General features: G+C 46.4%; 1 protein-coding gene across 1 annotated transcript in view; it reads right to left on the bottom strand.

Moving 5' to 3' along the window:
* dnah6 (dynein, axonemal, heavy chain 6) overlaps positions 1-25,926 on the bottom strand; it is a 67,878-nt gene that overhangs the window by 22,109 nt on the left and 19,843 nt on the right. Inside the window, exons 40-61 of the mRNA XM_023812438.2 lie at positions 24,776-24,997; positions 24,207-24,354; positions 23,466-23,623; positions 22,518-22,649; positions 21,281-21,452; positions 19,173-19,319; positions 18,880-18,953; positions 18,613-18,767; positions 18,289-18,520; positions 12,417-12,569; positions 11,950-12,090; positions 10,695-10,937; positions 9,431-9,598; positions 9,104-9,339; positions 6,885-7,146; positions 6,015-6,138; positions 5,738-5,934; positions 3,783-3,986; positions 1,710-1,835; positions 1,137-1,301; positions 856-923; positions 374-554 (exon numbers count right to left, since the gene is read on the bottom strand). Of these exons, the coding sequence (XP_023668206.2) occupies positions 374-554; positions 856-923; positions 1,137-1,301; positions 1,710-1,835; positions 3,783-3,986; positions 5,738-5,934; positions 6,015-6,138; positions 6,885-7,146; positions 9,104-9,339; positions 9,431-9,598; positions 10,695-10,937; positions 11,950-12,090; positions 12,417-12,569; positions 18,289-18,520; positions 18,613-18,767; positions 18,880-18,953; positions 19,173-19,319; positions 21,281-21,452; positions 22,518-22,649; positions 23,466-23,623; positions 24,207-24,354; positions 24,776-24,997 (3,708 nt within the window). The remainder of the gene's footprint in view (positions 1-373; positions 555-855; positions 924-1,136; positions 1,302-1,709; positions 1,836-3,782; positions 3,987-5,737; positions 5,935-6,014; positions 6,139-6,884; positions 7,147-9,103; positions 9,340-9,430; positions 9,599-10,694; positions 10,938-11,949; positions 12,091-12,416; positions 12,570-18,288; positions 18,521-18,612; positions 18,768-18,879; positions 18,954-19,172; positions 19,320-21,280; positions 21,453-22,517; positions 22,650-23,465; positions 23,624-24,206; positions 24,355-24,775; positions 24,998-25,926) is intronic.

The raw sequence follows: 25,926 nt of genomic DNA, 5'->3' as shown, positions 1-25,926 counted from the left end.
CAATTAGAATGGACCGGAAGGAAACGGCAGGAATTTGCCTCAATTGAGTTTCTGACTCTTGGCTTAAAAATAAAGACAATGATGCCAGCCACTCATGCCAGAGAACACACGTAAATGGATAAATTTAGCTTTTTATGCCTGGATTAACCAATGTCAGACAGTCTTGGACCGTTCATTGCTCTGATGATGGTTATTTCAGATGGCAGGAATATTTTGAAAAGATGCAACTACTTTTTTCACTTTGCCTCTGGCATATAATTGATCTTCTAGAGCGCAATGTGTGAAAAGTAATCACAGAAGGAAACACACACGCAAAAAAACAAGCACAACATCTACAAAAAAAATGTCAATGGTCTTCAGGGTTTGCCTGGACCTTGGACTCTTGCAGAGTCTGGACGAGTTCCTCGTTGTCCAGGATGTTGCCCTCGGAGGTGAAAAGGAGCCTGAGAATACGGTCCTCGATGTCCTTCAGCTGGTTGCGGTCAGCGTTGATTCGCACAATCAGCTCGTTGCGTTGTTCCTCCAGGTCTGGCCGCTCCAGACGCACGACGTCGCTGAAAAGGCGAAGGTAGCGCGTGATACACTGTGGTATCTGCTGCCATGTCTAAGCAATGCAAAGATGCCCTCGACTTCAAATGGGCATTTAGAAATGAACTACAGTGTAGTAAGAAATAAAACCTTATGCCACAATTATTCATATCAACAGGTGGAGAAAAGTAAGAGTTAAATGAATATAGAGGTGAGGCAGAAATGCAGACCCAATCTACTGACCTGAGGAGCCAATCTACTGACCTGAGGAGCCAATCAACTGACCTGAGGAGCCAATCTACTGACCTGAGGAGCCAATCTACTGACCTGAGGAGCTGATCCTCCAGGCCTGATTTGGTCACCGTGAAGTTGATGATGGTCACTTTAATGCAAACCTAAACGAAGGAAGACCAAGGGGCAGCTCAATGAAAATAAACTGATTTATTACATAAAAACAGCTGGTGCCTTAACCGTGAGGACATCATGGGGTGCTGTGGACTGTGGTCGCATGGACCAAGCTGAAAGAGTCCCTAAAACATAATGCCTTTATTCTTACTTTAGCTATGAGGTATTGGTTACTTTATGGGTGTCGGGTCAGATTCACGCACCTCTGGAAGGTAATGTGGGTTTGCCATTTTAGTCGTCATGTAGAAGCGGAAGTTGCTGTCGTAATCGATATCGGAGTCTCCCAAGCGTATCATCGTGCGCCCGGCAGTCACAAAGGTCTGCTTCAGCAAAATAGGCTCGAGCGCGGGGTCAAGGGTCTCCTTTAGCTACAGAGAGCACGGGGGACGACAGACGGTGTCAAAACAGGCTGACAATGGGGATTGACTGTGGTTGTAAAGCCACTGGCTGCATCCACATTTGCCATAACAATGACAAATGATAATTGTATAATGTATAGTAATAATATATAATAATATAGATTATAAATTCTTTTAGTAACAATGTATCGATTCAATTTACATCTTACACGATGATTAATAATATGATGCATTGCTTAATGTATTGTACTGTTTTATACTGTAAGCTATTATCTGTAATTACTGGTTATTCTATCATTTTTCTTCTCCAAATGTATGTTGCTCAAAGAATAGTAGCCAATCGATGGAGGTGTAAAATGGTGTCATGGAGAGTGCTGGACGTCATGGTAACAGAGGGAGCCAAGGCGTGAGTCATACATCCTCCAGCAAGACGGGCACGCCCAGACGCACGGCGTTCTCCAGGGTCCGCAGGAAGCCAGCGTCGCTCAGTTTGACCACCTTCAGCCCGTTCTTTATCTCCCTGCTCCGGATCCAGCGGTTTGCCTGGGGTAGATCAAAGCAGCCATTAAAAACACGATGCTGGTGCTCAATATATATCTGAGGAAGGAGAGTGTCCCTAGCAGAAGTAGTATGTACTAGATACACCGCCTGGACCAATCAGTCCTTTGCAGAAATGATGCCACATCTGACTGTCGCAGGACATGTAATGTCTTTCAGACAGGAAGACAGAATGTTCAGATGGTTTCCTTTACAATCCTAATATGCTCTAAATAAAATAACTGATCAAATGGAATATTTCATTTGCATTTCATCGCACTTTCATTACTGCATTTCAACGACCTTTCATTACGGCATTTCAACGCACTTTCATTACTGCATTTCATTGCAGTTTCATTACTGCATTTCAGCACACTTTCATCACTGCATTTCATTGCAGTTTCATTACTGCATTTCAGCACACTTTCATTGCTGCATTTCAGTGCAGTTTCATTACTGCATTTGCAACACATTTTCATTACTGCATTTCAACGCACATTCATCACTTAAATAATCGCATTTCTCATCAGTGTAGAGCATACCGGCACTGCAATCCTCACCAGGAGACACGGTGTGAAGACGAGATGAGTAATAGGGTGCAGAGTGGCTACAGAGAAGCAGAATGATGCGAATGTTCGAGTTGCCCAGCTGAGCTGCCCTTTGCCTCTGGTGTTTACAGCTGCAGTAACCCAGACGAAAGCCCTGTGTGTGTATCGCCTGAACCGCAAGCCCCGCCGATCTGCTTTTCTTTATCCCCCATATAAATCATCACGTGTCTAATTCCTTGCTGCCAATGAGACTATTTTGCACTATTCTGTCCCCCGTGCTCCTGTCTGGCCCTGGAAAAAGGAGCATAAACACCATACAGCTCAAAGTCTCCTTCATAAACCAACAGGAAAGCAACGTTTACACTGCTGTTTAAAAGGGGATTATAACTGAGCTGTGCTGTTGATGCACGGACTCTGCTATGGGCAGCACACTGAAGAGTTTCCCCGTAAATGTTCATGCATTGTATATATGGGCTGTCTGTTTAATGTCAACGCTGGCGCAGAATTAGTAATAACGTAACATATACTGTTAAAAAGGATACCTGTGTTATTTCGTTAATACATACCTTAGAGACTCCAGAACAGACTGGAGAACAGACTCTGGAACGTGGTACTCAAATGGCTCAAATGCCAAAACACCCTAGCTCCCAAAATTAGGCAATATTGTTTTTTGCTTGCAGCAGACCTTGGTGGTGTGTCACTGGTGGGATTTGGACCTTGAGGAAGAATACATGAGTAGCTCTGGTCTAGAGTAGAAGATTCTTTCATACGGCAAACTTGTGCTAAGTCATATCAGGTTACTGTACTGAAATCTCCCTGATTTTTACTGAAATATTTTGCACAACCTATCGCTGCCCGGAATGGTCTACAGAAGCAGACTGAGCGATATGTTTTGCACATTTGCATTTGGATCAGGGGTGAACTAACTTCTCTGGGGGCCAATCATATAATAATATGCTAATCAGTGGTATAAATGACCTATCCGGAGGGGGCTGGGAGTGTTGTTAGCAAAATTCACCAATCAAGTAGACAAATTCTGACAGAAATTTACTTTACTATGATATTTACAATATTTGAACCAAAATTTTTTATCAGAATGGTCTGGAGTGGACACTTGATCTATGTCTTTTGTTGTGGAAAAAAAATGTTGACATCTGCAGGGGGTGCCCTAGAGTGCCGGTCCCAGCGGTGCCCCCCCCCCCCCACCCCATGAAAAAAAAAAATCCCCCCTGCTTTGGGTAGAAGTAACAAGCACTAAGAAATGAAGGATCCAGAAGGGAGCTGCTTTTTAACAGCATGTGTTTCAGACTGACAGTAGTCAAACTAGGACGAGCAGTGTCCAGGAGGGACAGAACAGGGGGTGTTTACACAGCGTCACTGTGGGGGGAGCAGCAGCGGCCCCCACCTGGTCCTGGGGGTCGATCATGAGCGGCCAGCGGCGACCTCGCGTCACCAGCACGCCGTTCTCAGTGGACACGGTGTCTCTGGGCAGCCCCTCTGCGTTCCATTGCCGGATCTGGTAGGGCTGGCCCAGAATGCTGATGAGGCTGAAGCTGTCGCTGATGGGGATTCCCAGGTCCTGGCAGCGGGACGTCCATCCAGCCACAAGCTGCAGGAAAACACAGGAAGCCTGACTAGATTAAGATATACTGCAGGCTAATACTGAAAACATACCATCATCCATAATTATATATATTATATCTGGTACATTACAGACAGAGTGGTGCCTCTGAGGCTAGGGATCTGTGCCATGTAACTGGAAGGTTGCTGGTTCAAATCCCATGAATGTCCAAAGTTATTCTATTCCATTGGGCCCAGGAGCAAGGTCCTTATCCTGCGATTGCTTCATCCTGGGTATGATGTTAATCTATATCCAGCCCTGTAAGGAGATTCTCCAACTTACAGGGCATAACTTTGGGGTTGGTGGCAGGACTGGTTCTCCAGCCACTGGAAAAAAACCTCATGCTGGTCCATTTGGAGTAGTGTGGTGCTGAGGTACATGGGGTTCTCACCCCTGAGCTGGTTTGTCATGTGGTCGGTGTGGTGACGCTCTGTAGTCAGTGCCTGTTCCGCACCCTCCCCCACATTAGAGACATATTAGGTATCAGTCTATGTGCACAGCATCCACTGTGACACTGGTCACAGCAGGTAATATTATCTGCCTCAATCCCTGAGTGATCATCGTGCCATTAATCCAGCAGGATTTATAGATGAGGGAAAACTACTATGTGACAAAAGAAGATGTGTTTGTGCGACTTTTAAAATGCAGAATCAATGTTGTTTGAAAGCGATATTGTTTCTGGGCTGCTGTTTGCATTTTTTAAATGCAAGCCTTGATATTGGACTTCGACAAAATTGAATCTCTGTATGTACCAATCCAGCTCCACATCTTACTGTGCCGACAATCATTTTTCTCCACAGTAGCCGTCTATGTCTTATAATGCCATTGATTAACAATAACTTCTCAGGGCCAGAGATTTAATACGAATAATGTTGCCAATAGCAACAGAAGGCATGCAAACTGGGGATTCCCACGGCCTCATTCTGCCCCATTCTGCCCCCCCCACCTCCCCTGTCCCCTGCCTTCCTATATTCAGCCTCAGCATCTGGGTAAATATCTGCTGCTCGTTTAATTTGCAGCCAAATTGTTTACTTTCATGTGAGCCGTTGGGATCGGCAACAGTAATAACTCAGTTATGGCTAATTAATTAAGAACTGGACTGGAGAGAAAAACCGACATACACTGGGCTCACATAGACTGAATACAGGGAGCAAAAGCTTAGACTGCTATGCTGTAAATAATGGCTAGTGTGGGATCTTAAATATTTCAATAGTATTCCTGATTTTAGGGAAGTTTAAGGGCACAGGTAGCTAGGGACAGAAAAATGGCTGACCTTTACAGAAAGGGCCTTATATGTCCTTTGTATGTTTGGATCATGGGCGTCGCCGCCATTAAATCTGAGGGGGATGTGTCCCCCTCACATTTCATAAATATTCATTTGGACCCCCCCACATTTAACATAATGTATTAGTTTTATGCCAGTGTGTCCCCCCACATTCAAAATGCTTCTGACGCCCCTGGTTTGGATAGACTGCTATCCAAGATAAATGTCTACTTTGGTACAAGACAAACTATTCTAAAAAGACAGAGATAGAATGTACTGGAAATCAGTGCTGCTTGGAGGTCATGGGGAGCCCAAGGAAAGATCCACCCATGGCGTTTTGCTAAGTCGTTGCCCCCACAGAAGATGGCGCCCTAGGCGGCCGCCTATGTCTCCTGAGGACCGGCACTGCTAGGGATGCAGCACTTGGGTGACACAGAGACTGTGCTTGAGTGGAAGCCAGAATGACCGGACCTACCAGCTGACGGTACTGGGAGGTAAAAGCGCCACAGTAGGCCACGCAGGCCGAGGCAATGAAGACGTTGCCGATGACGTTTGTTATCTCCTCCTGGAAGCGGGCGGTGCTCTCCTGCCAGCGCACCTGCTCGTCCCCTAGGGCGGCGGTAAGCTTCCCAGCCCGACCCAGCCTGGCCTCCGTCAGGGACATGGTCCTTGCTGCCCGGAGACACGTAGGCAGAGCACTCAGTGGAAGGTCGATAGCGGCCATGGTAGCTTCTCTTAAAGCTAAACCTCACCCAGTGCTTCCTTCTCAGACACGCTGCTGTTAAACTGGTCCTGCAGCATCCTGATCTGCTCCTCCACCTCCTCCAGCTTCTTCTGCTTCTCTTTCAGGGTGGCCATGGTCGTGTCGAGCTCTGTCTGCATGGCGAGGAAGAGGAAGACCTTAGTAGAGGCTCTCAGTTTGTGTCCCTTCTCTGTTTCTGCCTGTAGTAATTCATAATCATCACATTATTGAACTGAGTTGATTGTTTTTCCAGTTGCACACGTACAAGTACACTCCTGAGCGAAAAAATAAAAATATGCGCTCAGGCCTTTGACGTCTGAGGCTGCACTCTGACTTCCTGCACCTGAACACTGAGCGTCCTGGATGATGAGGATCTCTGAGGATGGGCCAAGCACCATGTATAATTCACAGTGTTTAAATTTATGCTGCATTGGACTGAGGGAGACTCAGTGGGTAGGATGTTGGTTTGAATCGTGCCCCTGCTGTGTTGTGTGTGTGGAGTTCGCATGTTCTCCCATTCCCCCGGGGTTGGGGGAAGAAAAACCAGCCCTCACATGACCACCCACCGAGAGATTCCCGGTCCGTGCCTGGAAGATGAACGGATAGATATTTTAGCTTGACTGATAGATCAGGGCAGTGTTTGGACAAATTTGTGGAAGTACAGTGCCATGAAATGCTATCAGGATGTGGTGGATGGACGAGGGTCATATCAACATGGGGATGTGGCCTACATGACAGACACCACCAGCTTTTCATTCATTGTACAGTTAGTATGACAGGAGATCCCAGCTCATCAGCTAAACTCTAGTGCCTTTCTAGGAATTTAAACCACCAGCCTTTTAATTGACCAGCCCGATTCCCACTGAATGATCGTATTCACCTGTGCAGCGGCCAGCTTCTCCCTCTTGGGTCCCACCTCCTTGAGGACCCTGGAGTAGAGGTCCATTGCGCGTACCCACATACACATGGACCGGCAGGCCTTGGACACCTTTTCCACCTTCTCCGGGACAAAGTCGGGGTTGTTGATGTACTTGTGGAGCTTCTGCAGGACGTGCGGGCGGATGTTGTCCTTATCGTACTCCGTCAGCCGTTTCAGGAAGTATGAGTCCCCCAGGACCTGCTTGGCACTTGCCCAGTCGGCCCTGAGGGTGCAATAAACCGATACTTGATGGGGCGATAAATCAAATCGGCGGATGCAATCCAGCTGTCACCACTGCAGCTGGACACACTCGCTAGCTCCGGCTACCGCCAGGTTCACTCATAATTGTCATAAATTGCTTGCTTTGACAAGGGACACTCTAAGTGTCTAAACTTACATAAATATGAATGGACAGAGAGGACTTCTTAGGTGTCAAATTTGACACCTCCCCTGTGAGGCTCATGTTTCTTAGCCCATGTCGCCATATAAATTTCACAGGTTGTCATGCACCCAAACCAAAGAAAGACAGGGTGAACATACTGCAGATAGATGGCCATGTGAGAGAATTTTCAGCCAAGCATCTTACTCTAAACTTCAGAGGCAAGCTGTTTCTTTTTCAGAAACAGACCGGTAGCTATAGATCAAGGACGCCAAACTCTTTGATCGTCGACCGGTCAATCGCGACGTGTTTCCAAGTCGATCAAGAGACGATTAATGAATAATACTGTGGCACTGGGCAGACTGAGGCATCACCATCGTGGCGAATGGATGTGAGAAGACGCGAATGAGCACGATGCTGCTCTTTAACGTAGTCCTTAAAAGCACCGCATGAAGCAACAATAGCAGGGAGACACTCAATGGCGGAGAAACACAGGGAAGTTACACTAAGGGTGACCAGGCACACACACGGCGGGTTATTACACAATGGCTAAGACACATCAGGCTCAGGCTGGAACCGAGTACAAACACATGTACGGGCACACGCGATATTCGGGTATACAGCAGGCAAGGATTTAAACTAACAAATACAAATCAGGGGATATATACAAGACATACACAGGGCTATGTACACCCGCTCGCTAAGCATGCTGGGATACGCTAATCCCACCAGCGCTACAATACTTTATTTCATTGGCGGCCAATCGGTCGATTGTGATTGGCCAAATGTACTAATAGGCCACAAAATATATGGCCGCAATTCAGTAGCTCACCAGAGTATTTTCTTTGTAAAAGAAGCTGTAAAAAAGGCTGGGCACCCCTGCTATCGATTATAACAGCAATATATCAACGCCAGCTCAGACACCTAATATCATAAAAGAATGAATTCTTTAATGTTTGCCAATTGCTTAAACCTGTAATGATGACAGCACTGCTGCATTCAGTCTTTTTCAGTGACAAATTGCATGCTTTGATGCATTACAGCACATTTCCTTGTTCTCTTTATAATTTATGGATATATATATTATTATCCTGCTGGAAGGTCACTTTCACAAGGAATGTGTAGATTTTTTTCCCTTTTTTCCCCCCTTTTCCAGGCATCAAATAAGGCAGAAGTGCCAATATACAATGGAATAAGAGCCTTGATGTTGCATCAGTTATAAGCTACTTGTTATATCTGGCAGAAGTAAAAAGGAAAATTTGTTTACCTTGGACTGAGCCTGTTTGCTTACCTTGGGCAATAGCATTAATGCAATTCTGTAGTACTAATTAGGATCTATTTTGAGCTCTCTTCCTACAAAAATACTGAACTAAATTAATTCCAAAATTCAAAGGCAGGCTAAATCTTAATCTAATTTATCTCATTCATCCTTATCAAAAAATACTCCAAGGTGTTGCTTTTTTAAAATGAGTTTTCTATGCCTACATAATCCTCTGGAAATCATTCTATGACCTGGCAGCTTAGAATACTGGCTCTGGCTAAAAAAAATCTGGAAATATTGGAAGTATAATATATATTGTGGTGCGTTATTGTGCTCCAGGGGACAACAATATCTTGTTATTTTGTCCCGCTGACCACATACAAATATCCAACAACTTTTAAAAAGTTAGAATCACTGTTAAAGGTTACTCAATGCTACCACATACATCACAGGTCATGGATCTTGCAACCTTGGTATCGATGAACTGCGGATAAAATATATCCCAAAAGTCTAGAGGCACATCTGTACAGCTTGACTCACTTGCTGTTGAGTAGGATGCACACGGCCTCCATCACTGTCATGACCAGGTCAGGTGGCTTCGTGAAGACTCGGATCTCAGCGATGTCCGCCTTGTCCAGAGCATCCAGGGCACGGTTAGCGCTGTCCAGGGCGGGCAGGGCCTCATCAAGGTCCCGCTGGGCGTCATCGGCGATGGCCTGGGTTTCATCCGCTTTCACCTTGGCTGCCTCTTCATCCTCTTTTACCACCTTGCGAACCTGAAGAAACAACCATAGGAGACCCAAGGCAAGGCTGTATGAGATACAATCACACAGAAAAAGAAGCACACATCGTCATACACTCACATACCTGATCTGCTTTCTCCTGGTCTACAGCAAGCTTCTCCATCAGAGCATTGACATCTATGGACTTCTGTTTCAGCACGGGCTCTAGAGCAGACAGGTCCACTTTCATCTTGTCCACCAGCTCATTGGTCTCCAGCAGCTTAGTGAGCCCATTTGCCACACGGTCTCGTTCCTGGAGGCGATACATAGGTTTACATAAGAGATCCATTCATCTTCTGACAAATCCTGGTTCTGGTCAAAGGGAGGCCTGAGTCCCATTCAGGGTAAGGGTACATCTTGGCTGAGATGATAGTAGGGTAACCAGATAGTCCAGGGCAGGGAGGACACTTTGAGCTAAGACAGGATTTGTAAACTACCATTTCAATTAAAAAGACCCGGATTTCACTCAAGTTCTTGCTGTGTGCTGATTGGTCAGTCTCCTATAATCATGCATGTGTCACTAATGTTAAAGTGAAACAGCTGGATAAGTCTTTCAATCAAGGAAACAAACCAAAGCACAAAAAACTGAACTATTTAGTCAAGAACAGGAGCCTTTCAGTCTTAAAGTAGTCTGTAAAACCTGAATTACTGTACCTCATAATGTCCCTCCTGACATGGATTATCTGGTCACCCTAGATAACAGTTTATCACAGGACATAGACATACACACAGACACACACACAAAGACCTGTATTCCTGTATTCATGTTTTTGTGGGGACTGTACATTCATTACTATGGGCAAAACCCTCGTCCCAACAATGACAACCTTAACCCCAACCTTAGGCATAAGTAACCAAACAAAATACAATTCTACTGGCATTTTAATTTTTTGTTTGTTGCGGTCACTGATTTTTTATAAAACTGAATTCCCCTTTGTAGGGACTGAAAAAAATGGTTGTCACAACATCAAAATAACAGGATTTTATCACATGGGATATTTGGTCCCAACAATGTATAAACACACACAATACAGACAATTCAGAGATGCCATTTAACCAACTGCATAACTACTAGGGCCTGTTTCACTAAGCAGGATTTCTTGTCGGATTTAAGGTTCTCGGGGCTAATGTAAGTGGACGAAGATAAACCCAGACACCTTTAAATCCAACAACTTATCCAGCTACGCAAGAAATCCAGCTTTGTGAAACAGACCCCTGGAAACCAGTGGAAATTTATGCAACACATGGTGATCATGAAAACCCACACACACAGCAAGAAGTAAGCAAGAATAAATTGGATGTTTCTGCTTCAGCATAGTGTGATGGTGCAGAAACATGTGCCCAGTCACCATGATAAGCTGCTGCCTCTTCTCCCCCAGCATGGCCAGGTAGAGGTTAATGAGCTCCAGGTAGGATGTAGGCGTGGTGTAGTAATGCCGCCGCAGCTCCGAGTAGAACCTTTCAGCCATCTTCGTCACGCTGACGTGGATCTCCACGCACATCTCACAGAAGCGGCCCTTCATCTCCTCGCTGCCGAGCTCAACGTTCTTGAGGAAGGTGTGGGACACAGAGAGGAGAGCCTCACGGGGCCACTGGGCAGGAAGAGGTACGGGGGTGTGTGAGTGACGAGGAGTGGTCGGGCTTTTAGGCTAAAGCCAAAACCACAGAATTCAGAAAGGCTGCACTCTCTATAAACAAGGGCACAATGAAGAATATGAAGCTTTATGTCAAATATCATTTATATAGTCGACAATATCATCATCCATCTTCTTCTGTACCAGCTTGTCCTATTCAGGGGTGGTAGGTGGGGGTTCAAAGTCTATGGGTATAAGGTAGGTAACAACCCAGGATGGGGTACCAACCCATTGCAGGGCACACAGATGATTCTCACTCACACATGCACACAGACACACACACATGCAAACTCCACACACATGGAGCCACAGCAGAAACTTAAACCCTGGTCCCAGAGATGTGAGGCAACAGCGCTAACCACTGTGTCAACCATCATTATCATCCTCATCGTCATCATCCTCATCACCACGACCACCACCACTACACGTATTATTATTGTTTTAGTTGTTTCTGTAACAGACCAAGCCTAGATCCACTAATAAAGAGCATCTAAAGGGAGCAGACAGAACCATATTACCCCAGAACAAAGGAGGGCTACCACCAAATAGAGGACAGGAGCCGCTTAATAATGAGCTTTGGCTTCAGCTAAGCCATGACATCCATCAAGCTCACTCGCTCCCTCTCACTACCCGCCTACTCCGCATGGCTTAATTGGCCAGCTGACATGAGCCCCTAATTAAGATTGGTTATTCTCCCAGTCCTTCCCATCTTCCGAGCAGCTTGTGAACGTTACTTGTATACTGGTAAGTATGTTAATGTACAGTCGAGAAGAGAGGAGGAGAGACATAATGTAAAGAGACAGAGCCTGAAATCACTGCCTTAATTTCCTTAACTAGAAGGATGACATAAATTACTTATCCACAGAGAGCCACAACAAACTACACTATGAGACGGGACAATAGATTTAAGGATTGACAAAGGAGGATCTAAGAATGGATTAGCATACTGTAGCTGCCGATGCTCTCTGACCTGGACAAACCAGTCGATGGTGCAGCAGTTGACTAGGGAAGGAAACATGCGGCAACGAGACCTGAAGGCATCGCCAACAGGGCTCATGCACAGGACGATGTGCAGCTTCTCCCTCACGCGGGAGATGAAGAATTGGAACACCTGCACATTCACATAAAGGTCAAATGATGCAAGAGTATGAAAGCAAGACATTGTATCTATGTACAGTGGTTCCCAATCCAATCCCTGGGGACCCACAGCCGGTCCATGGTTTTTTCCCCCCCGAACTCCATGCTAGACAGTCCACATTTTTGCTCCCTTCCAGCTTGTGATGGAACTGTGGGTGCCGGAGGACTGGATTGAGAAAACCGACTTATAGCATTATGGAAATATATGATATGAAAGAGTCCCAGAGTAACAGAATTCCCATGACCTGGATCTAGCTGTTTCCATGCAAAACCACAACCATGATGATACTGTAACATCACCTCGTCCCTGTTGCCCTCAGAGATTCCAGCTTCCTTGGCTTTTGGGCGTGTGGTGGCCAACACCTGCTCCAGCTCCTCCTTTTCGAACAGGCTGGGCACCTCTCCCGAGTTCAGCATGTTGTTGATGTCCTCCAGGAACTCCTCCACAACAATCTGACACAGAGCAACACTAGGTATAGCATCACCAAAACTGATTTAATTTAGATGTATTTCAAGGTACCATTTGGCATCAGTGGCTGTATGAGAGCTGTTATAAATTGACTGCATTAAACAAGAGATGTTGTACGAATATGTAATCAAACCAAGACATGTAAAACATAAGCCAGATCATACAAGCCATTTTGAGCATTATAATTACCAATCACATATAAAATGGTAATGTCTTTGGATAACTGTTTTTTCTTCCTAATTCATGATGTGTCAATATCTGGTCTGGATGCTACTGGTAAAGCAATGATTTTATGGGGATGTTAAGATTGGGCTTGTGGGAGTTTTGCTTACACAAAAAAGTTCTAAAGGGAGAGCCTCAGTTTGCTCAGGGCTTTAGGGTGAAACAACAGGCTGTTTGAAAGTAGGAAATATGCTACTAAAGCAAGCTAAACTGTGGTTTCCCATCATAGGGGGGCCCAGAACTATCATAAAACACACTTTGATGCCTGAAAATGCCATACTTTTTCTAACCCTAACCTAGGACCTTTGGGTGAAACCTGGTCAGGGGTATGACGTTGATCTGCATCTGGCCCTGCAAGTGGTCCTCCAACTTGCAGGCAAACAATTTTTGGGGGTTGGTGGCAGGATTGGCACTCCAGCCGCCGTAAAACAACTCACAACCACTTGATTTAAACCGGCACGATACCCTTCTGCTCTCTGTGGGAGTAGCTCTGCTGCAGCTGCCCGCAGGAAGGCTGCACGCACCATGAAGGGGATGGGGGAAAGCTTTCGGGAGCCTCATCCCTGGACGAGTTGAAACTGTCGGAGAGCTAATAGGATCAGGCCTGTTGGGGATCGGGGCTGGTGTGGTGCTCAGGCGTCGCCTGCTGCATGGTGGGACTTAGGTCCCAGTTTGAGGCGACCCATCCGGGTAGGTATGTGGAACATCTTCTCTCTCCGGCAAGATGCTCTGCTGTCAGGAGAGCTTCGTAAACTCTGCGTTTTGGTGGCAGCACTCTCTGAGGTACACAGACCGGGGAGTGGCCAGATCTCTGTAGGTGTGTATACCTACTTCTGGTCTGGTAAGTCTGATGGCTGTCATACTCAGGGAGTAGCTCCTCCCAATTGTGTCTGATGTCACTCGTTTCAACGAGTGTATAATGAGACTCGGGCTAAGGCACTCCTTGGGTGTCTTGTATGTTGTCTCAGTGTATGCTCCGACAATGGTAAGTGATGTCTAATTGGGGAAGACATTTTAACTTCGCTCGGTGGTTGAAGGGTGCCCACGAGGTGACATTCCTCTAGTCATGGGTGCCTTCAATGCGACCACTGGCACTGACACGGCTGGCTCTGAGGATTGTGTCGGTCACCATGGGTCGCTGGATCCTTGTTCCAATGCCCTGAGCCGCATCATTGGCCTGGTGGTGTGGCGAAGGAGATATTTGTGGGCAGACGCTGGAGGCTCCTGCAGAACTGGAGGGTCTACAAAAGTGCCCAGTTTGTAAATTCTGACTGCAGACTTGTTGTTGTGAGAAACTTGCAGACTTGGGTGTGACTGCTGACTCTAATGTGATGTGGGAGACCTTCTGTGATAAGACCCTGAAGGTTTACTCTCCCTGGATTGCTACCTTATCGTGGTGGAGGGGTCTGCGTGCCTCACAGAACCTGGGGGCTATGTTGTCGGGGGCAATAGCCCCAGGTAGGGTCTCCCAAGGCAAATAGGTCCCAGGGGAGGGGCCAGACAAAGAGCAATCCAAAAGAACCCCATGAAAAATGATAAAATCAGAGTCCCGTTTCCCTCGCCCGGACTAGGGTCACCGAGGCCCCACTCTGGAGCCAGGCCTGGGGGAGAGGCCCGTTGGTGAGCGCCTGGTGGCCCGGCTGGGCCCAGCCCGAAAGAGTTACGTGGGACTGTCCCCAGGTGGGCCCTCCACCGCAAGGGGAATGTTAGGGGCTCGGTGCTATGTGGATCAGGTGGCAGCCAAGGGAGGCCCTGGCGGACCGATCCCCGGCTGACAAAACTGGCTTTTGGAACATGGATTGTCTCCTCTTTCATGGGAAAGGAGCCTGAGCTTGTGCGTGAGGTTGAGAGATACTGGCTAGATATAGTCGGGCTCACCTGATCACATAGCGTGGGTTCTGGAACCAATCTCCTGGAGAGGGGTTGGATGCTCTTTTCTTCTGGAGTTGTGGTGGGTGAGCGACACCAGGCTGGGGTGGGGCTACTGGTGGCCTCACAGCTCAGCGCGTTAACATCAGAGTTTACCCCAGTGAACAAGAGGGCTGTCTCCCTGCGCCTTCGGGTCGGGGAGAGGTCTCTGACTGTCATCTGCGCTTATGCACCGAATGACAGTTCGGAGTACCCAGCCTTCTTGGACTCTAATTCTATTGTTTTCCTGGGGGACTTCAACACTCACATGGGCAACGACAGTGTGGCCAGGAGGGGAGTGATTGGGAGGAACGGACTCCCTGATCTGAACCCAAGTGGTGTTGTGTTGTTGGACTTCTGTGCAACGCATGGTTTGTCCATAACAAACACCATGTTCGAGCATAAGGGTGTCCATAAGTGAGCATGGTACTAACATGCCTGGGGCTACAGGTTGATGATCGATTTTATAATCGTATCACCTGATCTGCGGTCTTTTGTCTTCGACACTCAGGTGAAGAGAGGGGCAGAGCTGTGAACTGATCACCACCAGGTAGTGAGCTGGCTCAGGTGGCAGGGGAGGAGGCTGGTCAGACTTGGCAGGCCCAAGCGCATAGTGAGGTTCTGCTGGGAATGTCTGGCAGTGGCTCCTGTATGCCAGATCTTCAACTCGCACCTCCGGCAGAACTCCAACTGCATACTGGGGGAGGGTGGGGACATTGAGTCTGAATGGACACTGTTCCGGACCTCCATTGTGGAAGCAGCTGTATGGAGCTGTGGCTGCAGGACACCAGAGATGAGGGAGGCTGTCAAGCTGAAGAAGGAGGCCTTGCTGGGAATTATCAGCCTGGGGGTCTCCGGAGGCAGCTGACAGGTACCAGCAAGCCAGACGGAACGTGGCTCGAGCAGTTGCAGAGGCAAAAACCTGGGCACGTGAGGAGTTTGGTGAGGCCACGGAAAGTGATTTTTGGTCGGCCTCAAAAAGTTTTGGGAATCCATCAGGAATATCAGGAAGGGAAAGCAGCTTCTGGTTCCTACTGTTTACAGTGGGGAGGGGGTGCTTCGGGGGTATGGGGTTCGTGGCCCACTACTGCGAGCGATTTGGTCCCTGTATGAACGTAGCAGAAGCATGGTCCGCATTGCCGGTAATAAGTCGGACGTGTTCCCAGTGCGGGTTGGGCTCCGCCAGGGCTGCCCTTTGTCACCGGTCCTGTTTACAATACTTATGGACAGGATTTCTAGGCGCAGGCAGTGTGTTGAGGGTGTCCAGTTTGGTAGCCTAAGGTTTGCATCGTTGCTTTTTGCGGATTACGTGGTCCTGTTGGCTTCATCTGCTGGGGACCTCCAGCGTGCTCTGAGGAGGTTCATAGCCGAGTGCGAAGTGGCGGGGATGAGGATTAGCACCTCCAAGTCTGAGACCATGGTTCTGAGCTGGAAACGGGTGGATTGCTCTCTTCAGGTCAGGGAGGTGGTACTACCTCAAGTGGAGGAGTTCTCGGCATCTCGTTCATGACTGAGGGTAGACAAGATTGAGAGCTGGGCAGATAGATCAGAGTGGCATCTCCAGTTCTGCAGACGCTTACCCAGTTTGTTGTGGCTAAGAAAGAATTGAGCCAGAAAGCAGAGCTCTCGATCTATTGGTCCATCTTCTTCCCTACCCTCACCTACGGTCATGAGCTATGGATGGTGACCGAAAGAATGAGATCGTGGATACAGGCGGCTGAAATGAGGTTTCTCCTCAGGGTGTCTGGGTTCCCCCTTAGAGATAGGGTGAGAAGTTTAGATATCCGAGAGTGTCACACAGTAGAACCGCTGCTTCTCTATGTCGAAAGGAGCCAGTTGAGGTGGTTTGGACATCTTGTGCGGATGCCTCCTGGGTGGCTACCTGGAGAGGTTTTCCGTGCATGTCCTACAGGGAGGAGGCCCCCGGGGCAGACCCAGGACACGCTGGAAGGATTATATCTCTCAATTAGCCTGGGAACGCCTCGGCATCCTCCCCGAAGTGCTGGTAGAGGTGGCTGGGGAGAGGGGCGTCTGGGTATCTCTCCTGAAGTTGCTATCCCCGCAACCCGACCCCTGGACAAGCAGATGGTAATGGATGGTTGCCGAGGGTTGTGTTGGTGTCGCCAGTGTTTCCAGAAGGAGGTGTTTCATCTCAAAGGGCACCCTGGATATTATCGAGAGGAGTCGCAGTGCACAATTTAGTGGCAACTAGTCTGTACTGGGAACTGAGAAGGATAGCTGTGAGGGCTCTGAGGGCAGATAAAGAGGCATTTGTTAAATGAATCTGTGAGCAGGTGACACACCAATCCTGCTTACAGAGGATTCAAAGCATTACCCACATCTGAATCTGTTCCTTAGAGACTTGCAGTCAGGGCGGGTGATGGAATGGTCCTTACGGATGACACTGCAATTGTGACCCACTGGGCCGGCTACTTTGAGCAGTTGTTTAAAGCTGACCCTCCAGCTACGATGTTTGATATCTCTGGACCCACGATTCTCGAAGCTGATCCTCCGATCAGCTGTGAACTACCCAATCTCACCGAGATTGCACGGGTGGTGAATCAGTTGGGGGCAGGGAAGGCCGCAGGGATCTGTGGTATCCGGGGTGAACTTCTCCAGGCTGGTGGTAAGGCTGTCCTCCTGGCATTGCAGACAATCTTTTCTTCCATTTGGAAGTCAGGTGTCATCCCTACTGACTGGAAAACAGGACTTGTAGTCCCTATCTGGAAAGGGAAGGGTGATTGCCTAGATAGTGCGAACTACAGGGGGATCACACTGCTTTCAGTGCCGGATAAGGTCCTTGCTAGGGTCATCCTTAACAGGATCCATGATCACTTGCTTGCCTGTCAGCGACCGGAGCAGTCTGGTTTTACGAAGTCTACCATTGACTGTATCCTGCCATTGTGGGTTCTCATCAAGTGCAGAGGTTCTTTGCAACCTTTGCTGATTTTCTTAAAGCATTCGGCTCAGTTGATCGAGTTGCCCTATGGGACATCCTGAGACTTTGTGGGATCCCCCCGAAGTTGCTGGATGTCATGGCCGGCCTGTACACTGGTACTGTGAGTACTATGCAGAGTGGAGGGAGAACCCCTGTGTTCTTCCCAGTTGATTCTGGGGTTCACCAGGGGTGTATTCCTGCTCCTACTTTGTTCGATGCTTGTATAAACTGGGTGTTGGGCAGGGTCGTGGGGTCCAGCAGCTGTGGGGTGTCCATTGGTAAAGAAAGATTTACTGATCTTGACTTTGCCGATGATGCTGTGATCTTAGCAGAGTCAATGGAGACTCTGATCGGGGCTCTTGAGAGACTAGAACCCTTGCCTCAGTTTGCTAACCCTAATTTGGGGCCTCAGAATGAAGCAACAGTTCGTTGGAAAGTAGGAAATATGCTACTACAGCAAGCTAAACTGTGGCTTCCCATCATATGGGGACCCAGAACTATCATAAAAACACATTTGATGCCTGAAAATGCCATCTGATTGGTTGGTCCCACCTCCTCTAGTTACTTGGACCCACCACCTCTAAAATTGTTCTTGTAAAGCTCACTGGCCCTGCATGCCTTGCTGTCTGTCACACCTGTGTGTCAGTGAAGAGGAACACCGCGTCCTTGCCCTCCATGCCCACGAGCTTGTAGAGCTGCCGCAGGTCTTCGTGGAAGGCATCGTAGCCATAGCCGCGACTGAGCTCGATCTGGAAGCAGCGATAGCCACACATGTGGGCCGCTAGCCGCGTTAGCGACTGCTTTCCTGTGCCCCCTACACCCACCAGCAAGGCATTTCCACGCTCCTGACGGATCATTCGGGCAATCCTGCGGAAAAAACAGCACATTATTTATAATGTAACTACTCATTATATATTTTGCGCCATTATCTTTTTTGGTTATGGAACGCCTGACATAACCTTGAGACATGCTCGATGGCATCTTGGAAGAAGACCAGCTTCGTTTCCTTAGAGTTTGTCATGTTGTAGTCATCTAAGTAATCCTGTAGAACCGACCGAATCTTCTCGATGTCAGTCAGGTCCTCATACAAGCGGTCTGCCTTATCTGCACCAACCTAAAAATTATACGCAAAACAACAAAAATCAATCTTCCAGCTTAACTAGTGCAGTTTACATAATTAAATAATTATAAAGCCCTTCAGTATGGCATTGCCTGGCACAGATTACCTTGATGAAATCTCCAAATATTATTGGTTTGTCTGTCAAGTAGCTGGGTTCCAGGTTGAATTCAAAATACTTGCCTATTTAAAAAATGCCAGTTTAATAATTAAAAATATGCAAGCATAGGAAAAGTTATAAATTGAAAACTATAATAAATGTTTCAAAAATTGTACAGGCCAGACACTGTTTATTAAATATTAAAACAGATAATTTTGTAGCTCAGAATATCTAAAACCATCAATCAATGGACAACATCAGTACCATAGCTGCAAAATCAAGCTTTGTATACTAAGACTTACTGGCCATCTCAGAGAGCATGGTGTTGAAGTAGGCCTTGTCTTCATTATTGATAAGGCGGTCGTGGAACACTCTCTGACACTCATGGCAGAAAAGGCGGAAGATCTGGTTTTGGTCCTGCACCGTGCTTGGTTGGCACTGCAGCATTCCTGGAGGCAGAGTAGGCAAGGGGCTTCACTAACAGAAGGACTACGCTACCATGGGCAAAGAGTCTGATTTCAGCCAACAGGAAGTGCATATCTACTAGGAAAGCTGGGTGGCTGCTGGAAGAGGTGTTGGTGTGGCTGACAGGGTAGCCCATCCTGTGCTTTGTGTGGATCCCAATGGCCCACTGCAGTGACGAGGGCACTGTGTTGTAAAAATGGTACTGATGAGACATAAAACCGTGTTTCTGACTGTCCAAGGTCATAAAAGATCACTGGGCATCTTTTGAAGGAGGAGTGGTAGCCCGATGCCCTGGCTAAAATTGCCCACTGTGGCTCTTTCAAATCTGGCCTCCTAATCATCCCCTATGTCTAATTGTTGAATTCTCTCCTACCCCTTCACCACCTTAGCTACTGTATGGTGAGCGTACTCTTGTGAATTGCCTGGCATCGCATAGTCCAGCTGGGTAGTACACAGTGGGGGTGGTTAAAATAGATCCCCTTTGGTTCTGTGAGGCACTTCGGGTGTCTTGAAAAGTGATATATACAGTCATGTGAAACAATTAGGATTAAATATTTAATTCTTTATTAAGAAACATCAACGCATCAGTATTAAATCTTCTTTCAAATTACATCTGTGGATAAAGGTGATGTAATTGCAACATCTATCCAAAAGCAAGACATAAATTCACTTATTCACAAAAATAAATTAAATAAGATGCTAATTTACACTAACGAAAAAGTTAGGAAACCCTCATATTCATCACTATTTAAAATTCCTATAATTAGATTCAGGTGCACCACACCAGGTGAAAACAATTAGAACATCGTTACAGAGCTTTTTGGTGGAGCCTGTCCTATTTAAACCACAGACATTCAGTTTAGTTTGCTCTTGGTTGTTGAAATGAGTGATATCATCAGGGTGAGATCCAAAGAGCTCTCTGAGGGCTTCAGAAAAAAAGCTTATGATGCCTATGAGTCTGGAAAGGTTATAAAAAGATCTCAAAAGAGTTTGGAAACAGCCATTCCACTGTCTGGAAAATAATTTACAGGTGGAGAACATTTAAAACAACTGCCTAGCAAGTTCAGCCCAAGAACCGACCACAAGATGCTGAAAGAAGTCTTCAAAAATCCTAAAATTTGCTGCAGCAGAACCTGGTCAGCTCACCATAATAGAATCCACTATGAATTCCTCATCATATCAGAGGGTGCTTGAGGACAATGTGAAAACATCTGTCCAGAAATTGAAGGGGAAGAGGGGGTGGACCATGCAAATGACAATGACCAAAAGCATTCCAGTACATCTACCAAGGAATGGCTAACAAGACAGAAATGGAGAGTTCTGGAATGGTCAAGTCAAAGCCCGGATCTGAATCCTATTGAGATTCTGTGTGGTGATTTGAAGCAGAAGTGCATGCAAGACACCCTTCAAACATCACATAGCTTAAGGAATTCTGCATTGGAGAGTGGGGGAGACTTTCTGTCAGCTGATGTCAGAGATTGATAGATGATTATAGGAAATGTCTCACTGAGGTTATTTCAGCCAAAGGGGGAATATTAGTTATCGGGGCACAGGGTGTCCTAACTTTTTCCTCAGTAGGAATTGGCATCTTAATTTTCTTTGTTAAATAAGTGAATTTTTTAATAGATGATGCAATTACATCACCTTTATCAACCGAAATAATTAGAAAGGAGATTTAATACTGATATTTCTATATTTCTTAATAAAGAATTAAATATTTGATGGGGTGTCATATTTTTTTGCACATGACTGTAAATGTAACATTCATTCATACTAGGAATTGCAGCTGTTGTCATTACAGCATCTCCCAATGAGACACTTTGCATGCATTTACAGCTGCAATATGCGTTACACTTTGCGCTAGTCTGTAGCATGCACTCTGCTCTAATAAATGGTAGCAGAGGAGCTAGACAGAAATGACTCTGCATGCTTTCTAACTCCATACCCTGCACGCATTTGGAAAGGTCCCGGAGATTGAAGACGTAGTGGGATTTGGCCGGGGTGGGCAACAGGTCCACGCTCATGCGGTTGTAGATCTCCACAGCGGCATCCACGACGTTGCTGGCCATCTGCTTCACCGCCAAGGGGAACTCCATCAGGAACTCACTGAGGATGGTCTGGGAGGGGAAGCCGTGCATGAGAGGGGCAGTGTGCAATGCCACGGGCAGGCTTTATTACCTCTGGGGGGGGGGAATGTATCATCAAAAAACCAGCTTTCCCTGAGGGAGGTGGACATTTACAGGACGGCTATAAAATTGCCCAGAGCTTTATAGGTATTACAAAATATCACAGACGAAATACGAACGAACGAATATGGGGATTTTAGGGTTTAGGTGACGGACAAGATTTATAGGTGGAATACTGCTTTCAAGAAAACATGGTAATTTCACGGTAATGCAATGAATGGTAATAATGAAGGTAATTTCCAAGGAATGATGACGCCTTCGTGCCTTTGCTCTCCGTCCCATTTTTATGCCTCTGTGCCGAGAGCGAGTCTCTTATTGTAGACTTTTTGCAAAGGCTTATCTGAGGCACAGACACAGGCTGCACCCCGGGCGACCAAATCCGCTGGCTGGTGTCCCAGAGTCCTGGGGGGTCATTTCTGTCGTCTCTCAGGAGCCCTCAGTCGTGCTGATGCAGGGGTTAACCGGGCTACAGCCCAGGGGCCTGACGTGTCTTTTCCGGTCATTATTAGTGTTTTTACGTTGTAGGTAGGGCCCCAACCACAGGTGTATTTAGGTATGGGGGACATGGCCAGCCACCCAGGGCGCCCCCCAGAAAAAATCTGGTTGTGACATTTGGCCAATTGGTTTTCTATCACTCATTTGCATGTCAGGCCAATGATATCATGTCACCGTGTGGGTCAATCAACCTTGTTGGAGTGGGTGGCCTGATTCTAGTTTGTAAGTAATGGAAGCCGACCAATCAGAAGTACCAGATGGGGAGGGGGGTGGGGGTGAGCTGATCTCAGGTTGCCGCATTGGACGGCCAAGGTGGGGGAAGCGGGGGAATCTATCGAATAGCGCACCTCTGACTTAGTACTCTACTATTTATTTTTTTGTCTGGGGGGGGGGGGGGAGCCAACCAGGGCACCATACAAGCTAGAAACACCACTGGCCCCAACAATGACCCCCCCCCGAAAAAAAAAGGCCCTGGTGCTGCTGGGATGGGAGCTTCGGTACCTTGAAGATGTGTCTGAGGCTGTGCTCTGACGCCGGGGGGAGACACAGCATGCTGAAGTGGCGGGTAAAGCGGGGGCTCACTGGGTTACGCCCCCCGCCAGGTGGAGCGCAAGCTGCGGCGATAATCACATCCTGGGGGGGGGGGGAGGCAGAAGAGGCACTTCGAATTACAACCTTGTTATTTTGTGCTGTCAATAACGTAATAATATAGTTAATTCATTATATCTTCAGTTCAGGCCCGATTACATTATGAGCTCAGTCAACAGTATATTCATTTAGTAATAATGAGTAATAGTTTCATTACTATTCATGAAACTATTCAGTAATAGTTTCATTTTTTAATTCATGTCTTCATGTGTATAAAGCACAAAAGCACTACCAGTTACACGGGTCTCAGTTAAGGATTTCAAGGATTTTTCAATAGCAAACTATGCATACCTATGATCTACCTGCAGCAGTGTGTAGCAGTGTGTTACGTGCTTGGTATAGTACAGTACTGTTTTCTGTTTTCCGAGTTTCATCACAGTCTCTGTGATCACGGTCTCTGTGATCACAGTCATGAGGACAGTGCATATATCTTATGTACTTCTTTTGTTTGGTTGTCTTGTTTTGTGGTGGGAAAGCAAATATGTCTTAAATGAGAAAATCTCACTGATGAAACTTCAGAGATGACACTGAATTGCATATTCAAGAATTATTAATTTGCATTTTTGCAAATTAATATCTGCACATACAAAAATATAGTCAGATAAGAAATTAGTCATCCACCAGTGGAAGAAACACTGAGGAAAATAGCAATAATATTATTATTATTATTAATAATAATAATAATAATAATAATAATAATCAGTAGAATGCATGAGCTGTTCAGCTTCGTCTTTAACCTAACATCAAGTGGGAATGCAGCACTCAGAGGAGATCACCCATACAGCTATAACAGGGATTTACCTGTATGTCCTTCCAGAAGAACTTCTCACGATCATAGAAGCCCTGGAAGTCCTGCAACTGCCGCAACAGTTCAATGGGAGGCTGTGATCCATAGGTGTCCAGCTTTGGCATGTTGAGGTCATCCACAAATATGACCACTTTCTTATTGGTTGGAGCACCTTTGATGTCACAATTACATAGTCACTCAAGGGAGAGATCAAACAACACACACATTTCCATAGAAAACACTTCACATAGCCAGTAATATTCAGCCTGAATTATTAAATGCATATCATATATCACAAAAATGCAGATGTCACTTCGCTTTACGGCGGTTCGACTAATTATTTTTCGACTTTACTTTGGTGTGATGACAATGCACATTCAGTAGTCAGCTTTTAATTTTGATCTGTTCCTAGTTGTCGTAACATTTTCTACTAATGCTGGGCGATGGCAGAATCAAACCAGCTACGCTTCCAGTCTCTGTAGTGACTGCAAGTGTAAACATCTCATGCTGTGTTTAACAATGTATCCTATAGTGTTTATTTTTTTCTTTCTTGTGCTTAACCAAATAAACTTGTATTCATTTATTTATTTTTCAATCATTGGTATTCAGTTAGCTACAGTAAATATTTATTTAATTATTCAGTGACAGTAGTTATTTACTTTATCATATTCATATTGGACATGATATTTTCCACTCCCTCGGTACATAACCCAAATGAAATTCATGGAGAACCTATATGTTTAGAAGGCCCTCACCGAGCACGTTCTTCCTCCTCTTCTCCAGTTTGGACTCAATAATTTCCTGTGTCCGTGCAGATGAGGTCTGGGCAGAGAAGCTGATGTAGACAGGGATGTAGCCTGCGCTTTCTTGGATGCTGTCCAGCAGGGCACGTGCAACCACAGACTGTAACAGGAAAGGTAATGATACCGCGGGGATCTGCTCTGGAAAGAATCTTCTCAAAAGTTGAATGAAAGCACAATGCACACTAGTGGCCATAATTGTGGAAACAACTAGCATTTTTAGCGTTACACTTACCGCACAAATTACTACACAAATATTGGCGGTAATGTTTATAAACAATCAAAGAATATCATACATCATACATTGGATGATTAAATAAGTCACTGGAGCAAGTTGAATAAAGTTCTGCAGTCTCTAATAATTGGAAGTGTTTCCACAGTATAGGCTACTAGTGTAGCTATTCAACTTTAACTGCAGAACTTCTTAGAATCCAGATTCATCGTTACATATCAAGAGTTTATTGTTTTCTTTCTTGAAAACTGAGTGGAATCAGAAGAGACGCAGCTGGATCTCAAGGCCCTACCTTCCCCACGCCAGTGGTACCAGTAAACAGAACTGAGTGGCGCACTGACAGAAGCTTCTCCATGAGGTACCCATAGCGCACTGTGTCCACGGTGGGCACCAGCATCTCAAAGAAAGGAGTCTCTCTGTCGTACTTAAAGGCGGGGATGACGGATTCCCACGGTTCCAGCCGCATGTGGACAGAGTCCATGTAGACGCTCCACAAGTCCCCTGTGCTGGGCAGCTGGAGAGGCAGGGGGGGCACGGTCAACATGGCCGAACGCGGGACGCTGCTGGAAAGCCTTCAAGGAAAGTAAACTGACCACCAGCCCAGAATTCTGTACTTAATATGTGGAGTTAAAACGTACTGAATAAAATGAAATGGCTGTTCATCCTGCCGCACTGCTTAAACAACGCGAGGTAGTAACAATTTATCGATACTGATCCGTGCCCATAATGTGCCTTTTGGTTCTGGGATGAAACTGGGGCTATTCAAAGCAGATCCTTACAAATCACAAATATACCTAGAGCTAGGGGACGAGCTCGAACCCAAAGCCTTGGAGTGGTGAGGCCACAGCGCAACCTGCTGGCAACCAAACATCACAACACAAAAATAAAGGGGAAGCATGTGGCTCAGTGGGCTAAGCCTCTGTGCCTGTAACCACAAGGTCGCTGGTTCAAACCCAGCCTCAGCTTGAGCAAGGCCCTTGTCTTGAGCAAGGCCCTTAACCCCCAGCTCCCTGGGCACCACTACGGGTGGCTGCCCTTCACAACCAGCTCATTCTCACCTACAGAGAGCAATTTGGGGGAGGCATAAAGAGAATTTCCCCACAGGGATCAATAAGGTATCATTAATTATTATTATTCATAAATGACTTCCACAATTAATGAGCACATTTAAGAGAGCAAGACAAACACATGTATCTGTAAAACCCCACCGCAACTTGTATATCACCTTGTAGTCTTGTTTTGGAAAGTGACAGCCAAAAATAGAAAACTTTCCAGTCTAAAAACTAGCTGCATAATCCCTGATTACACTGGACAGCAGGTGGAGATGAAGAAAAGATAAGTTATAGCTGGGGGGGGGGGGGCTGCAATAAGGAGGCACAAAAAGGGGGAAAAAAGGTCAAATGTGTGTGGTGGAGCAGAGCTTTATACGCTGTTAATGAAGTA

The sequence above is a fragment of the Paramormyrops kingsleyae genome, chromosome 25 (genome assembly GCF_048594095.1).
Source record: "Paramormyrops kingsleyae isolate MSU_618 chromosome 25, PKINGS_0.4, whole genome shotgun sequence".
NCBI classification, from domain to species: Eukaryota; Metazoa; Chordata; class Actinopteri; order Osteoglossiformes; family Mormyridae; genus Paramormyrops; species Paramormyrops kingsleyae.
Note: the sequence above shows the minus strand (reverse complement) of the source record. Positions and strands in the feature narration are given on the sequence as shown.